The sequence below is a fragment of the Varroa destructor genome, unplaced genomic scaffold (genome assembly GCF_002443255.2).
Source record: "Varroa destructor unplaced genomic scaffold, Vdes_3.0 BEIS01000003.1, whole genome shotgun sequence".
NCBI classification, from domain to species: Eukaryota; Metazoa; Arthropoda; class Arachnida; order Mesostigmata; family Varroidae; genus Varroa; species Varroa destructor.
Window position 1 is genome coordinate 31,679,929 of NW_019211456.1, and position 17,721 is coordinate 31,697,649.

A 17,721-nucleotide genomic window follows, 5' to 3' on the forward strand; every position below is an offset into this window, starting at 1 on the left:
GAAGGCTGCAGCTTATGCTGTTAGAGGCAACCCCATCGGGTCAGATTGAAGTGGAGGCAAAGCCGAGCAGGTCCGACTCAATGTGAGGCTGCCCATGGCGGATTCGACAGTGGACCTTAAATCTGTTCCTTAGTCGTTGCCCGTAGGTAGGGCCTTTAGTCGTAATCAAATCGACAAACAACGGATCAAGTCCGTTCATTCGGCCAGCAACGGTGGGGAGTCAGCAAGACATAACGTTGTCAATGTCGTCGTCGCCACCCCTGTGCTCGCTGATCATAAAAGGAAACAACAAGAGGCAACCGACAACGAGAACGCTCCCGCGGACACAGAATGAGCAAGTAGCCCGACTGGCAAGCCGAGAACAATTAACCTCGTTTGGAAAGTACAACGGACCCACTCATGCCTAGTGTTGGTAGACAATGAAGGACAAGCAGACAGAACCGGACGATATGGGGACGCCTATGGGGGACGAGGCTAGAGCAGCTTCACCTTAAGCACCCCAAAACAGTCGATGGCGTTGGCCAGCGATGGGCGTAACCCTGCGCTGCGTCCGCTTGCTGATCTTGAAGCGAAGCGAAACTGCCACGAGAGCAGAATAGGTACCCCGCTCGAGAACCCTCTAGTAAGTTCACTGTTTCATCATACTTAAAGACAGTGATGTCTGTGCTAAATAAACACAGACAGATACAGAGCGTACAAGCCCACAGCCTCGAGTTGTTTCTTGTTGTTAAGTGGAATGAACAATGAGGAAGTACACAACGTTGACAATATTGTTTCATTAAGACATTTGAAACAGCTTCATTTAATAAGTAAAAATAAGGTAAGGTTATTTTTTTAAGACTGCTTGTAGAATAGCTACTGTTAACCAGAGTGCTTAGCTATGTTATTGAACGTTAAATATTTTTTTGTAGGCAATGATTTACAATATAATCTCATACCGGTTTTGATCGATGAAAATACTGAGATTAGCAGATTATAGTTATTAACTAAATTCAGCGGCTGGTTTCAGTATACGTTTGCCAAGATACGAGGTTTTATACGAGATATGAGGTTGGAGGCTTCCAGTGAAATTGGAGTCGATCCGACAATGTTAGTCGATAATAGGACGGATCACTGAAAAATTAGATGTTGTCAAGTTCAGTAATACAAATTCTATCCTGTGCTCAATAAATGTGGCAGAATACAATCTACCTTATATTGTAAGTGCTACACATTGGATATTGTGCTCATCGTAATAACTGATTACAAATCTCTGGCCTAGGATAATGGCCAAAGTCACAAATGTTATATGAAACAATGAAGGCTATGTTCATTAGATCCAAGAAGCGAGTCTTTGGCGCGTTAGTTCGCGGTCGTTTTTTATGTCAAGTCTGAAGGGGCAACTTTAAAGGTTTCCCAGTGAAGAACCGATCCGTTCATTCTGCTTTTTGTTGCACGGTGTTAAATGTTATCAGAAAACAATGACAAAATTTCCCTAATTGCGATCAGAAGTCCATTTCTACCCTAAATTTTATTTTCAATGATTGAAATGGACAAAAATTTATGCACACGCAGTTAACATAGTTATCGTTAAAAACAGATTTATATTAATCTAACATACTAATAGTGTTGAGGGCTCACATAAACCCTCAACAAACTGATGAGATTAATAGAAGGACCATGATACATGTAAATTATAGTCGTTCTCCTTTTACCTATTGCTCCACTCTATTTATAAACATAATTTACATGTGGAAATCCTACAAAGGCCTATCGCCCACTGCAAACAAACTACTATAAATACTATAACTAAGTCTTAAATTTGCTCTATGTACCTTGTCTATTTTTGGCCATGTTTCTTCCTAGCTCGCCCTTGCTTTCCTTTTATTCCTACCTTATTCTTATAACCAACTGTTGTACCTTTGTACACAAATTTTAAGCCTTCTTCTTCAGGCTCTCTACTGGTACAGCGACTGCTTCTGCCGTCTCCACTACGGCTGGTAAATGGGTCTTTGGCTACTTCTTTGGAGACCTCACCGGAGGCGTTGGGTCCAGACCAAAGGCCCACTACCAAACGGGTGCCCTGCCGCGAGCTGTTTACACGCGAATATCAACAAACACACACAGACATATAACCAAAGAGAGTTGGGACAAGCCCTACATTCGTTTCCATCTGTTGCCAGCAGCGGTACCTTCGCAGATTTAAACTCAACGTCGACAGTGTCCTCCTTCTTTGGCGTCTTCTTTGGTCCACTCGTCACGACTTCTTCGCTGACTCCTGAAATCTCATATAACCAAGTTGGCTAGACAACGCGGCTCACTTCGACGCTGTTCTATCAAATCGTCGCATCTGAGACCGAGAACAACGGGGCCGATTTTTCCAGAATTTGATATGGAGAAAGAGCAGGAGCGACTTAGCGCTATGTTAACTTGTTCGTGTACCCTCGGGGAGCCTAAAACGGTGGTGCGCCAAATTGAATGTGTACACTATGCAAGGCGCTTAGGGCATGCATGTATCGTCAACGCGCATTCTTATGTATATATCGCAGATGCTTAGCGCGAAAATGAAGTATGGGAACACGATCGTCCATCGTGTGCAGTCAATGCTTACATAACTGCCTCCTTTACCTAAAAGCCGGCGACAGACCTCCGGTCGACGCTTGGAGTGTTCCGCCGTCTCGTTTTCTGCGGTGACATGTTGATGTTTAGCTGCAACACCCGTCAACTTGCGTTTGATCTGACAAGGTCCTAAAGTGCTATCCAAACCTATTTAAGTTCCAGTTAAGCAGACACACGAATACATTAGCAAACAAACAAACTTCGGGGAAATTTGCTATTTGTTATACTAGCTTAATCATAAAGGGTCTTCATTACATACGCGCACATGTTTTTACAGATGATTGAGTCTCTATCTAGATTTTTTTTGGTTCCCACATAAGAAAAGACATAAGGTTTGCGCAATAGAAGCGATAAATTTATTTGATAATGGGTTAAACCTTTTAATATCGGCCCGTTAAAAACTTCGTTCAAATTATCAGTATCGCGTTCGTTCTGTCAGTCTCATTTGTAACTGTCCGTATTGTGTTTGGTCCTGACGCAACTTTGTAACAAAATAAGGACCTGTTTTTTTACAAACGTTCTGTAAGGTATCTATAGTGCTTTGCATGTGGATTTATTGGCGTATAATGAATTGCATAAGTAAGTATCTAGTTTTTGTGAATTGTCGCCTATTTAAGAAAAAAAGTTTGTATTGGCAAAACTGTGCCGCGTCTATTCCACAGTGGCTTGCTATAACCTTCGAAGGATCAGTTGAAGCTCTAGAATTTTGTCCTGGCTGAAAACCACACTTGGATATTACTGATCGCCTGCGATGGTGAGTTGTTGCATATACAAAAAAATACTTGATAAACAGTGTTTTTCGTCTTACCTTGTGATGTTTAAAGCCACTTACGGAAAATGACGGAACTATGACACAAACAAGCACAGTCTTATGAAAAACAGGATCTAGTATTTTTTTCCTTGCATTTCTGTGTAAAAGGCGACAGGATTTGAACGGTTGGGCAACAATGTGATGCCACCGCTTTTTCCATGATTAATATATAACCCCATAGAAAACTTTTTCTCTAGCGTTATTGACTTCAAGCCATGCCAACTCCCTCTAGCAGATGTTTTTGTGACGCTGAGGAAGCTTCAAGCATTGCTTTTCTATAATCGGAGGCGGTTATTCGCCATGTTGAAACCAACAACAACGTTCCGACGAAATTTAGCTTCCGTAACCTGAAGAATCGTGTAATATACTAATACGCCCGTTGTACATAACACGTCATGACATATTTAATATGTATTATTTATATGTAGTATTTATAAAAAAGTGCTATCTTTGTATGTGGTAAAACTCGTCGTGAATTTCATAATTTGTCGATTACGTTGCTTATAAGGAAAAGGCACAAAAACCTCACTCTCAGGAAGACTTTGCGTCTTTCTATTACAGTCATGCTAAAACAATAACTTGGACGGGGGCTTAGTCTTAGGGGCCAACAGCTGTGAACAACAGTATACCGGCCGCCGTTGCCATTGCGTCAGGCGGTTTATTATAAAAATGTTCTTAGAGTATGAACAAGAACGGCAGCATCACACGCAGCAGCAGTAAAACAAAGGGTTAACTGGGTCGAAAAGTTGATAAAGAGCTGCACGTGGTGAACCGTTGGTTTAATAAGCAGGGCTAGGGGGTGAAAAAGATAAGTTCAGAACTTATTGGTGGATTAGACCGAAGCTCCTCAAGGGACAACCATGACAGCTCCCCAGATGTTAGGTTGGTGCAAGTGTCGCAGAGAGTTGAATCCTAATAGAGCCCGCCTAAAGCCGTCGGGTACCTGTATAGCCACCCTTGTCGAGAATCATGCAGCACCGAACGGACCTGCGTGCAACGAGGCTCGACCACTGTAAAGGCAAGGTAAAACCAAAGCGCGACCGCCGCGCTTAAGCCGAGAAGCAGAAAGAGCCAACAAAAGCAAAAGTACCTACTAAAAGATCACAAACCCTGATACAAGGTCTAGTGGGCCCGAACGTGGCGACGCAAAAGGTAAACGTCTTTTAACTTTCCAATATACGAACCTGCCCACATGCCCTTTCGTCTATTGGCATTTGGGCAAGTTCGTCCATGCCTATTGGCACCGACTCTTCTATGAGTGAACATTAACGGTACACAACAAGAAGGAATCACATCTGGCGCCGGATATAATCTTTCGAATGCTAAAATTCAACTAATATGACAACCTATGGCCAAACCGGGTCTTCTTCTAGCCCAAACGATAAAAGCTATTATGAATTATGTTTGGTTACGTAGACATGGTTGTTATGTTGCGCCTTTTACTTGTAGTGTGAACAGTTACTGTTTTAACGAGAAGCAGTCCTAGCAGCGGTACTGCACGCGGTTCCACTTGTTTCATAGGACGAATAGATTTATTCAACATATACCCAGCAGGCACTTAGCGCTTATTTGTCGTTGGCAGGTCTTCAAAGGTAGCGGATTCCGTGGGTAAAAAGCGTATGCTTTTTTTTTTCCCTACTCACCCCCTTATCTAACGCCCCAGCATTTTGAGACCAGGTAAACAAAATACTGATACGTCCATAACATTCGAGCACAGTATTGTCTACGCTGCACAAACAGAACTGGGTCTATGAAATAAAAGTTAATCTTTGTCAATTCATCAGAGCTTGACGTACTTCGGAGGCGTTCACCTCTGTTTTACTGCTGTCATTAACTGCATAAGTTAAAGTAGACGACTAACTCCCTACCTCGAATATATGACTGTACGACAAATGTATAAAAATAACATTGGATTTGAAATTCAGTAGCCAGTATATTCCCCCATCATCGATCTCTCATTTTCCCTAGAAGTAGTTTACTTATTGGTATTGGCAGCTTGATTCAAAGCTCTAAAACGATTTCCGGCCAGTTCGATACCATGTTATCTACATGTTATCATAATGTGCTAGCAACAGCGGCCTCTTCAACATATTACCAATCACACGAAAACTTTAAGTATTTTCTAATCAGATAAGGCAAATCTCATTTGCCATATAAACAACTTTCTTTCGTCGACATTTGAAAGCAACGGAAATCGCCCGCTGCCTTACACGCTTTATTCTGCCATTGGAGCGAGTTTAGCAACGATGTATTTATTTTGAAGTTTTTTTTTTTGTTGTTGTCACCCGTGCTTTGCCCGACGCAAAACGCAGAGAGACACGACGAACATCAGCCGCAACAATACTCGAAGGCTATAAAGCTGACAGTCACCAATGTTAAAATCTGTTCTGCTCCGACTCTTAACGCTTTAGCTTGAACGGCATCTCGTATGCTAGTGATGTACAAGTAGTCGATGTCGTCGTCGTCGTCACTAGCTGCGGCAGTGGGGAATGTAAAGTGTATCTTGTCTCATCTCTACACTGTTTTTTTCCGACGGACCGATCGGCAGACTGGCGCGCGCTGCCATGCGCCTCTAACAAGGACAGGCGTCTAAACCAATTTAACGCCAATACGTCTTCCGGCTTGTTTCAAACTTCGTCCGCTTGCCCCAGCAGCAGCCATTGCAGTTTTGCCGCTACTGTTCTGTCTTTGTGCAGAGTCTGAAATGCATGAAGCGCATTCGCCTTGATGTAACGGTCGTCGACGGGGGATCAGTGTTAGTAGTTGAAGCCTTAGAAGAGAGCCCAGTCTGCAAAAGGGAACAATCCTTGATGACGGGAAATGTGCTCTTTGAATAAACCGCCGGTTCCTTCGCGCCCGCTAGGTGTCCCAGCGATGACTGGATGGATGCTGTGGCTAAAAAGCGGAGCAGGATGGAAAACGAGAGAGGCTGGCGAACAACACGACACGTAGAGGCCACCAGGGGTAAGCGACAAGACTAAATAAGTACAATCTCAATTGTTATTGTATAGTATTTATTAGTTGTGCGCTTGGCGTAAACATCCGAGCAACTGTCCCACCGTACTAAGGTTGTGAGGCAATATCGGTAAATATAAGCATTTCATGAACATGTGTTTCTATGATTAACCGCACTGAATAACGGGCGCCCATCAAATAAAGCTTTGTGGAATCACCATATCGGTCAATCGTGCTCTATAGAGCATAAGAAGTTCCACAGCTTTCTTCGTATACTTAGTTTTTTTGACTGAGATCATTTAAAGACAAGTAAAGGTTTATTATAAGATATTGGCACAGAGAAGTTTCTACCCTTACAGAACAATAAGCACTATTCATAAATATGGTTTAATACCATGGTAACGTGCACGTTCATACATTTGTAGTTTTTTAGTGTATGTTTTTTCGATACAGTCTCTATAGATGTTGTAAAATGCGGCTCAGCTTCGTCCAAATCAATGTGTGCGAACAACCACTATAAAATAAGGCGGTATTTTAGACTAAAATTTTATGCTTTCTTATTTTAATCTCATTATTACGGCAAGCGGTATATATATCGCGAAGAAGACTATAGACAGCATCCCATGAACTTTCCCGCAATGAATGTCAACATTTGCCAAAAGACCGCATATTAAGAACACCGAAACAGCGACAATCATTTGTCCTGGGTCAGCTATAGGCACAATCGCCAACATGGTTTAGCAGGCTTCGGGGCCTGACTTCAGATTTATCCAAACAAAGAACTTTCTTATTTGTGACCCAACAATTCATATTGCAAGTATAAAACACTTCACCGTTATCGAGGTGAAAGATGTTCCCGTCCACTTTATCTATATACTTCTCCTTGAACTTCACGACGGGGAAATGCACATCGTTAGGCGACAATAGTCATTAGCATATAGTTGTTGCACGAAAACGAAGCATGGCGGTCGTGTGCTGGCCAGCTGGTGAAACTTACGTAAATGGTGGTTATGACGAGAATAATAAAAACGCCAATAGTAACAATAATACAAAATAAAATAGCTAGCTTATTCTACAATGTGCTATTGCTCGTCACAGGAAGAAAGTTCGGACAAGAAGAAGATCACTCGATTATTCGTTGTTGTGCCAATTAAAGATGCGCATAGATATTTTACTATCACTTACAGAGATTCTCAAGTTTCGTGGTTATATTCATTCTGTCTACGATGGTCATCTACGAGGTATAAAGTATGATGCTTGGGAGTCTCAACCGCAACTACAACTCGACCTGCATCTAGTAAGCATACTCGGTTTAACGCTCTGGTGAAATCTACAAAGATCTGCCTTGAACCGAAGCTTCTGCACAGATTCCCCTGTAGAAATGGCACAGAGACTCTGGTCGACCACCCCTGCATCGTATACATTTCACACGTTCCAGCCCATCTGCAACCGCGAAAGCCATGTCCGGATTAGCTAAACGTCTGAACTATAGTAGACTAAGCCACGAACTTAACAGGGCATCTTGCAGCTCCCGGATGCAGACCCGCTGAAAGTCTCCAAAACGCTGGTGGAGGCGTGTGAAGTGGCAGCGAAACGACAGATAAACGAAAAAGGTACATTCGGCTTGGCGGCCGCCTAGGAAGAATACAAAAAGCGTGTCGGCAATTTTGGAAAGAAATCTATCAGAGCAAAGAGGATCACTAGAATTTGCTCTGTGAAGAATTTAAAATGAACTCGTGCGTGGTAAATTACGGAATGACCTTCCGTCCTTCTTTTCAAAAGCGTATAAAGAGCCATAATTGCTTTGTTTCTCGGCAGACACTACCTCGCCTAATTACCTTTCCCACTGATATGAATTTCAACTTTTTTCCAATCACCGTCTGTTAGGTGAAAAGAGTTCTTACAAAAATTAGTCTCCTCGAAGGCGATGCTAATGTTCATTAAGGCTCACTCAGCAGCCTTCCAACCGATGACAGCCGAAATGCTTTGAACAAGAGAGTTTCGAGCAATCTAGAAAGCTATACGCTTCGTCGATATTAGAAGGCTAGAAAAACCATCGTGGAGACCTGCCAGGTTACAGGCCAATAAATATGCTGACCGTGCTATCGAAGGCCGCGCATAATCAACCGCAGGCCAGCAAAAAAAGTCGATCGTCTGACGACTAGGATGACTTTAGGACAATTCATTTCTCGCAGATTGCTATTAAAAAAATCCTGGAGTTATAAGAAGGGTAAAATGATCTCAACGACAGTGCTTCCCAATCCTACCAGAGTTCACCGACCAAATCCAAACGAACTCTAAACCCCACCAAAACCACTCCCAATACACCAAAAGTTCAACTTGGTGACATCTTACCGTATCTACGAAATATAATAAGGTTATACCTGAAACAATATTAATATCATATCAATTGAAACGAGTGGCAAAAGCGGCCTTCGCAGGTATTTTGTATTGGCTAGGGCCCCAGGAACTGAGCCTGGCGCCGAGTAAAACAGAAGCGATGCTGCTGAATAGACAAAGCATCGCCGAGGTTACATATCGGATGGACTATTGTATTGAGCTAGCCAGAGAGGCGAAGTACCTACAGGAACTGACTGGCACATCGCATGTCGACCACACGCTGAAGCGGCTCGTTTCGACATCTGCTCTCACGGGCTGAGCGAAACTTAGACAGCAAAAAACGCTTTCTGGCGTCCATGCTTAATAACTTCATATTATACGCCGCTCCAGTCTGGTAAGTCACATAGACTCGTAAGCTTTTGGACAGAATGTATTGCCCAATGATTTTGAGCATCTCAAAAAAGATCGCACCGCGGCCACGGTTTCCGCGCAAGCCCTAACGTAACAGATTTCATCGAACCTCCGTATCGTCGAACGACCAACTAAGCCGACCACGCCGAAGGAAACCGCCCGCGAAAGAACCATAAAGAAATGCCCGCAACAGAAGACTTCGGACTAACTAGGACATCCTGGATTTTGACGAAATCCTACTCTTTTATTTAGGCACGTAATACGGACACAGGTCGGTGACGTACCCGCAAACCCGACTACTTGCGGGTATCGGGACCTTCAAGGAACACCGATGTCAAATTGGTAAAGATGCATTTCCTATTGGCGTAAACTATACTTCTACACCCTGCTGGCGTTCGATGAGGAACATACACTTTCGCAGCAAACGCTTGATTTCTTCCGGGACTCACCCTGCGCCCAAATGCTAACTGCAATGCTAAGAAACGAATGAGCTTAGAGGTGAACGGCAACATCTGCTAAGAATATAATATAGGTAAAATATAGACGTCAGAAAGGAAAAACACGTGTGCAAACTTACCCAGGAGGAAAACATTTTTATTTAGTATAGTACTTTCACAATAATTTCAGAAAAACTTTCATCGTCAATGAGTACACAATAAAAAAAAACTTATTTATCAAACATAATAGAGGAAGCTCATGTTATACATCTTCGAGTAATTAATCCCCTTGTAGGTCTGCTCTCGGAGCAGTTGGTTTAATTGTAGCGGATATTTTCTTGCCTAATTTTAAATCGAGAAACATTTGTCTAGCTTTAGGCCAGCAAGGCCCTTAAAATAATCGATTGTGATCGCAGAAATTCATGTCCCTTTTGAAAAAAAACTCTTTCACTGGCCTGGTCTTTATGTTTTTAGTATTGCTTCCTTTTGGGCTTTGACATTACTTCGAATGATGGCCATTCTAAGCAAAAGAGTTCGGTTCCTGTCAACGAAACGCACACTGTGTTCTGTATCCCTTGTCAGGTGAATTCAGTTCAAAGCCCTACGTAGTTTATACATAGAGACCGAGCGATTGATGCTGCTTAAGAATAAAACAATGTCTCACATTTGTTGCGATAGGTAAATCTGTTATCGAAAATTTTACCGCTTGTTGGATGTTTGCTTGCCGGCTGATTGGGTAGCAATGTTAACATTACCCCCTGATATTAAAAGCAGGCGAAATTTCATCGTCGCAAGTTTATACCGGCCATGATCTAATATTTTTGATAACGACTTTTCCTCAACACAACGAAAATCCAACTTGAAGTTTGCAGAATATAAAAAAGTGCAATTTAACAAAGTCACGTCATTATTACTATTTTGTGTAATTATATGTCAAGTAGTTATGCCTTACTTGGCAATTATGTGCAATGAGTACTCTAACTTACCCAAGCCAACACAGAACGAAAATGATCGTGGGCATTATATCACAGCTTTAAATACTTCGCTGCTGTCAGATGGCGCCTTACCACATACACCACATACACATAGAATATTCGTGATCGGAAACAGCTTTTTTATCTCCGAATTAGCCGACAAGATGTTAAAAAAACTATCATTTTGATTACTATTGTTGTTCAAAAGAAACGGAGGCATTTAATAGCATTGTTATCGATCCGTTTATATTGCACCCCTTAAGTATACTTCGTTACATGCTTTTTTCAACATATATGGGCAAATACATTAACCAATACTGCTGTGGTGTGAAAATTCATTATTTTTCAAAGGCATCGCCTAGGCAGTAGTCATTCATCGAATTTTTTTTATCATGACCCGACGCCATGTTATTTAATATATCCCGACGCCCACCCAGCCTATTCAGCTGTTCAAATAACCTTTTCCAAGAAACTAACGAAGTAACTAACATGTATGGAAAAAAGGAAAAAAAAACACCCTTCTAATGAGCTATTATGCTTTTTGAATAATGGAAGTTTATGACCAAATTATTTTTAAAAACTTCAAACCATATTTGAACCTATCATTATTGTGTTCGATCTTTAATGATAAACTTTAAATCGAGATTTTTTACATAAACGTATTTCTGCAATACTATTATGCCACTTGACAAATTACGCATCCCTCATATACCTATTTCTTTATGATGGCAACTGCAACAAATATCTAGGGTACCCTACAAACTCGTCTACGGTAGGTTTCGTCGTACCCTTCATCGTTGGCAAGCGTAGGTCTACTCTATACCGCCTACCGTGAATGAACGGTATAGCGTACTGTCCACAATTTTTCGCATCATTGCACGTTGCATGTGTCTGTATTGCTGCTGCCGTTGCTGCCGTCTTGGTTTTCCTTATTGCTAGCAATATCACTGCTTGTTTTCACTGTGTACTGGCAACTCCACAGGACCAATAGGTGGGAAGTCGCGTGCGGCCAGGCAAGACAAAGCCTGTTGGTTTGAGCCGTCGAAGGACGAATAAGAAAATGGCGCCTTCCGCGATTCTCCTTGTCGTCATCGTTGTCGCAGTCAATATTGTTGCCCTCCCCGACGCTTTTCAGCTCCGAGTTCCGCATGCTCTAGCTATTCTCCTGCCTTCTTATCCCGATTTGTGCTCCCGATTCGCCTGATGCTGTTTTTCCTTCCGCCGCTTGCTACTGTACAAGGCAGCTAGGCTGCTGCCTGACCAGTGGCCGACGACGTGCGCAGGCTGGCACGCCAGCGCTTCGCATCCGCCGAGCCCAGCCATCGATCTGCAAACGATTATTCATCTGCCCGTCGTTCTTCAGTCTCTAATCTCACCAAATTTCCTCTTACCCACCACCACAAGCCATGGTTTTCCATTGGAATCGCGCTCCTCCCTGTGGCAAGAAGAAGTCAACGCAAGATCCTAATAGAAACAAGCAAAACGAATCAACTGACCAACATCAGTGAAGCACAGGAAAAGCAAGGCAGAATAGAGTGAATCTGTTTAGAGAGGTTTGGGAAAAGGTAGAGAAAAGAGGAAACACGGAGGTTTCGAGGGGGTGAGGGGTGAAAAGCAATGGATATGGTAAGGAGTGGGATAAAGGCAGGAAAAAGGGATAGGTTGGTAGGCGCTGGCGCGACAGTGCCGATATTTAAAGTAATGGTGCTGATGATGCCGCTACTGCTGCTGCTGCTGCTGCTGGCGCAATGATGTTGATAGTGATGATTATTGGAAACAACATTGAAAATGATCTCTGAGGTGCTGTTACTGCCACGGCTGATGGTGCTATAGCTGCTATACTGCCTAAGCAAAGAAGAGCCGAGATGGAAGAGCAGACGGACGGGCAGTACCGCGTGTGCATATGGTATATCTCTAATGCTTGGGATGAGACCGACGACACAGCGCATGGTGGCCCGATAAGTGGTGGTGATAAATGTATTGACTGAAAAAGAGCAGAGGCGGTGTGTAACCCGGAAGTTGAACTGAAGGATCGGGTAAAACAGTCGTCGGCCCACGCGGTAGTCTAAACACGAATATACTCAGCAGGTGCATGAACGGCAAAAGGCGTCTCATGCACAGAAACCTATACAGACATCCTATTGTGCTATCTTATACGGTGATGTGCGTGTAGCTCACATTACGGCCATTGTGGAGAAGACCTATACTCTTGACGTGAACGAATCTTCTAGGATTCAGTTTTGTTAAGGAAACTGTAAAAGTGTCGCTTGATGACCGTGATTTGTGTTAAAAGAAAGAATAATAAAAAAGTTTACGTGCGCAATAAATAGAAGCTTCAGCGACAGTTCACTCCTACCGAAAATGATGAACCACTTACACATGCAGTTAAGATGTCATAAGCATTTTCCTTGCACTAAGTACGTCCTGACACAATAAGGTTAAACAAGGCACATTTGAAATAGCGGCGAGTGATTTATATAGCAAAAATTACGTATTGTATGCTCAGGCTGGCACCATTAAATCTCGTTTCGACCTCATCAGATGTTATGTAACGAAATTCGGACCAGTGGTCTTCACTACTATATTCAGAGCGAACCTATCTGTTCGGAAATATATATAGATATAAATACCATAAGTCAAGTTCTTCTAATTCTACCACTCTGGTCTAACAAATCGTAACTCGTTTAAGGCTAAACTGACCCTTCCCGTTACCTAATTTTTTTTCAGTAACGTATGCCTGCCGTGTACGGTGGAAGTAAAGATAATAGTGCAATACTTGCCCTGTTAATAAAAAAAAAAAAAAGCAGAATCAAAAAAAGTAAGTAAACTTTGTGCATACTGAAGTTAGTCATATTTATTCCTTTCTATGCTTACAACGAACGCTGCTATGAAAGCCGCTTGAAGACATTACGCGAGTAAAGTTCAGGCTTGCACGCAGAGCGGTTGGGTCTAACAAACTAGCATTTTTATAGTCTACCTATCCTTGAAAGAGCAATTGCACAGGTAGGTACTTGGAGTCACAAGCTGAAAAATAGCAACACAATAAGAACGGCGCAAGCTTGTACTTACCACACGAATATTTGACCAGGAATAACATCTATTGTCCCACCATGTTTCTCTCATTACCATGACCGCCGTCACTGAAAATCTGTACATATTCATTTCATTCGTGGCTTTTTTTTCTTTTCCCTTTTTGTACCAGCCGCCGTTATTCTCTATGCGTGCACTAACACATTTACAAATTTTCCAAGAATATTGCATTTGCGTATCATCGTCGTGTCGTCCGCTGGTTCACACTCTAAATCTCCTTTGCGTTGCTGCTCGCGTTCACGGTTCCTTCAAGATTCACCAGCTGTTTCGATGAGTTAAAATCAACTTTATATATATATATATATATATATATATATATATATATATATAACATAGTATATATGTATATACTGTGTTATTTGTATATGAGGAAACAAACAACAATTGCGACTTCGGCTATTGCACGTCATCTCCTGCCAGAGCAGGATCCGCACCAATCCGATGTTTTTCCCATATCTCATTATTTTTTTGCTCGTTTGGAATCACTATTCTGTCTTTCTACTAGCGTTTCTTTAATCTGTTTAAAAACAGAATCATGACAACTGCAGAAACAATTACTCTTTTCTTATTAGCAGCTCCCGTGAGCGACGCAACATTTGCTAATAAAGATTCATTTGGTGCCATTGCTCCAAATAATCATCATGCGTTTTCCGTCATCGGCTCGCTCAGCCTACGATCTCGTTTCCTTTTGCTGGAGTTGAAAATCCGCATACCATGGTCGCTTTGAACGCAAGTTCCCGTCCTTCTCTATTGCTGTTCGCGCCCACTGGGCTGGACTGTTTGTTTTTTCCCACGCCATCTCCTTCCGGTGCGGTTACTTCCGGTTCTGAAATGATGTTGCATTTCCGTTTTCTCTCTGCATGTTCGGAGAAACCACCAAGCTGACTAGCCCATTACCAGTGATTAGCTCTTGGTGGCGTGAATGCATTTTTTACAATTCTGATGCCGCTCAGCACGTTTAGTAAGCGTGGAGGTATCGGTGGCTCCCGATGGTACTGCACTAGTCGTGGACGACACAGGTTTCTGAAGGCTCGTCGTAATTTTGCCGGTGCGGACGTTATATACATTGTAGCTTTCGATCTCTTCAGATAGCTTCCTTGTCCGACCGGCCGAGTGACTTCTAGCCTTCGTCGGAGTAGATAGGACTATGCCTGTAATAAACACCGAGCCAACGAATCGTAAAGCGAAATGAACAAATGTTAGAATCATTGTCTACACAAACTAACAGAAGAAAAAAGAAGTGATTGGGGAAAGCTTACTAGTTCTAGGTTTTCTAATATAGAGAGAAAGAAAGATTGACCTTTTAAGGACGTAATATGTTATCCATAGGCTATAACGAATATTATCAAGTTCTATTAGCATCCACTAAATAGATTATCGCTAAAATGCATACCCTCGTCAACCGAGTCACTGGATTCGCTCTTCGTAGCTTGAGGCCTATTTTTGCGGATAATGTTGTCCGAGCTCTTAGTGCGAGTGTTCTTCTTAATAACAGGCGGCAGTCGGACTGCACTTATCTTGGCAGCGACAATTTTCGCTTCTTCACTGCCGCAGATTACTTCCGAGCGACTTCGAACATGATGGCGACTATTGTCAACGCCCTCAGTCGATATCACAGTGGGCTTGACGGGCTCTCCTGTCACTTCAATGCGGGTTATAAGTGGGCTCTTGGGTGGAACCACGGGCGGAACCACATCACCTGTCACCCGCAAACGATGCAGGTCGGTCGCCAGTAGACAGGGAATAGAAGGAAAGGATTCTTCTGAAGAAATCGAGTTGGTATCCAGCGTGCTCTGGTGACCACCTCCAGCCCGATACGATGACATCGCAGTACCTGGCCGAGACCTGTGTCGCCGCGGTGGCAAGGGCGGAGGCGATTCTGATTGATCGGAATTACCTTTTCCTATAATCACAAGCATATGAGTGTACTAACGAACGTGATTAAATAAAATAATAAAGCAACAACTTCAGATACACAAAAATCTATATATATACATATATATATATATATAGTACTCCTAAATGGACTGATGGCTGGATAGTATAGAAGAGAGGCGAGAGAATGTAACAAAGTGAACATTAATTAAAAAAAATAAAATAAAAAGACAAAGCTAGCGGACTGTTATAATTATTACATAACTTTGAGCTCACAAAATAATTAATGCTTCTACATTCAGGATACCCGCATACATCATAGTATTCCGATTTTCCCAAAAAGAGAATAAGAAATTATAGAAAGGCCAAAGTACCCTCATCTTCTGATGAGAACGTAAGGGCAGCTGTAGTATCGGCTTCTCTTCCTTGATGGTACACTTTCGAGATGCGTAAGCCTTTAGGACCCCGCATGCTTCGTGTCCTCGCAAATTTGAAATGGTCTAGCGCTATTTTTTGGTTGTGGGTTTCGTCGTCGCAAACTTCCGCACTTCGAATGATTGGAAGCGTCGTGGTGCTCATTACCTGAGAGCTGCTTATCAAAAATAAACGCCACATGGAAACATATTATTAATATAAACTGATGATTTGATTTAGGCGGTAATAATAGTCCAATAATCTTAAATACGACTCTACGGTCGTCAAACGTACCCGATACTGGCCAGCGTGTTGTTGCGATTGCTGTTGCTGCCGCCTTCGTCCTCGTTGGTGCTCGTGTTGCAGAGCCCGTCATCGTTGACGATGCTGACGTCAATGTGAACACTTTCGCGGCTTTCCGATTTCTGAAGGATGAAAACGGCCTTTGCAGGTGTCGGGGTACCGCTGTTCGACGGCGGAGTCGAACCAGCCCCTTTATTCCTGACGCCAGCTCTTCGTTCCGGAGAAATATAACGATGTCGTGGAGGCGGCGTTACAGGCGAAAGGCTGCCTACTGACTATAAATGAAGTACAAGATAAAATTTAGTAAACAGGTTACTAACAGATGTCCTAAGGGAAGCCTCGTGTAAAAGACATGCATTTAGCTAAAATTTTAAAAATGTCGTTCGTGGCCTGCACCACGCGATCTCCGATGTCGGGCCGGGAGCTGAAGTAGGCATAACACTCCATCAAGATAAAGCGATACCAAACTCTTTGCTATTGGAATGTGCTTCCTTTCTTTTAAATATGCCCGCTATGACTGACGACTAAAATCAACCGTTCAGTTGAACAACTAATCATACACGCAAAGTTCTCCATTGCAGAACCTTGGCGTAAGCATTATAAAAGAAAATTTATCCGCAACCCAACAGTGAAAAATCCATCAGCAGCTTGCAGAAAAATGTCGAAGTGATTATCATCTACATGATCCAATAGTTCAATCTTGTGGTGACGAAACGCGCAGCTCTGACGCCGTAGAAGTCGTCTAGATATTGTTGGCGTGTTCAATCGGCATGAGTAAACATGCAGAAATCCTTACATAAATATATTACAATAGATTAAGAACAATCACATGTATTACAACGTCACATGGCTTTTAGCCCACTCGATTGTTTTCGGTATCCAACAGGTAGGTAATATTCAGCCTAGTAACGCACCGGTATCGGCCAACTTAGACTTATCGTTTTATATTATCAGCCCACTTTTAGCGGTGACATTTACCAAGACGAATCTTGCAGTTGTTGTACACTTCCTTTAATTAGAAAAACAGACGGAGGAGGCGTTCTCTTTAGCGCGCATAGTGTAACGAACATTCGACGTTCAGGGTCCAAAACCAAGACAAAGATTATTAAGCAGGTGTTTGTTGCCAGCCCAATACGTTGTTGTTTGCAGATGAACCCACCGTTACATCAGTACGAGTCCTGCTATTATGTGCCAGATAAAAGTGCTGTTCCTTTGGTAGTATACTGCCCTTATACCCCGTTGTTATTGATATTGCAGAACCGTTATCGCTATGTATAACATGATCTTTCGTGCGGTACAGAGGGTAGAGCCATGAAGTTAATCGTTTCGATATATCCAAATTGGCGTCTCATCCCTCAGCTGCCACGCAGACGAAACACTGTTGATGACGCTACGAGAGGGTACGACTGCAAGAGCGCTAGCAAAAATGTGGGACTAAAGAATCCTTGTTGTGATTTGTCAATTTGCAGCAATAGAAATTTGCAACACTATCGATAAAGCCATATTTGCTTTC

At 42.6% G+C, this 17,721-nt stretch overlaps 1 protein-coding gene across 3 annotated transcripts in view; it reads right to left on the minus strand.

Moving 5' to 3' along the window:
- Nucleotides 1-13,354: 13,354 nt before the first annotated feature.
- LOC111247159 (uncharacterized) overlaps nt 13,355-17,721 on the minus strand; it is an 86,653-nt gene continuing 82,286 nt past the window's right edge. For all 3 annotated transcript variants that reach the window (XM_022797777.2, XM_086985717.1, XM_022797778.2), the window contains exons 3-6: nt 16,200-16,483; nt 15,866-16,080; nt 15,010-15,519; nt 13,355-14,767 (exon numbers count right to left, since the gene is read on the minus strand). In XM_022797777.2, coding sequence (XP_022653512.1) covers nt 14,520-14,767; nt 15,010-15,519; nt 15,866-16,080; nt 16,200-16,483 — 1,257 coding nt within the window. In that variant the 3' untranslated portion in view covers nt 13,355-14,519. The remainder of the gene's footprint in view (nt 14,768-15,009; nt 15,520-15,865; nt 16,081-16,199; nt 16,484-17,721) is intronic.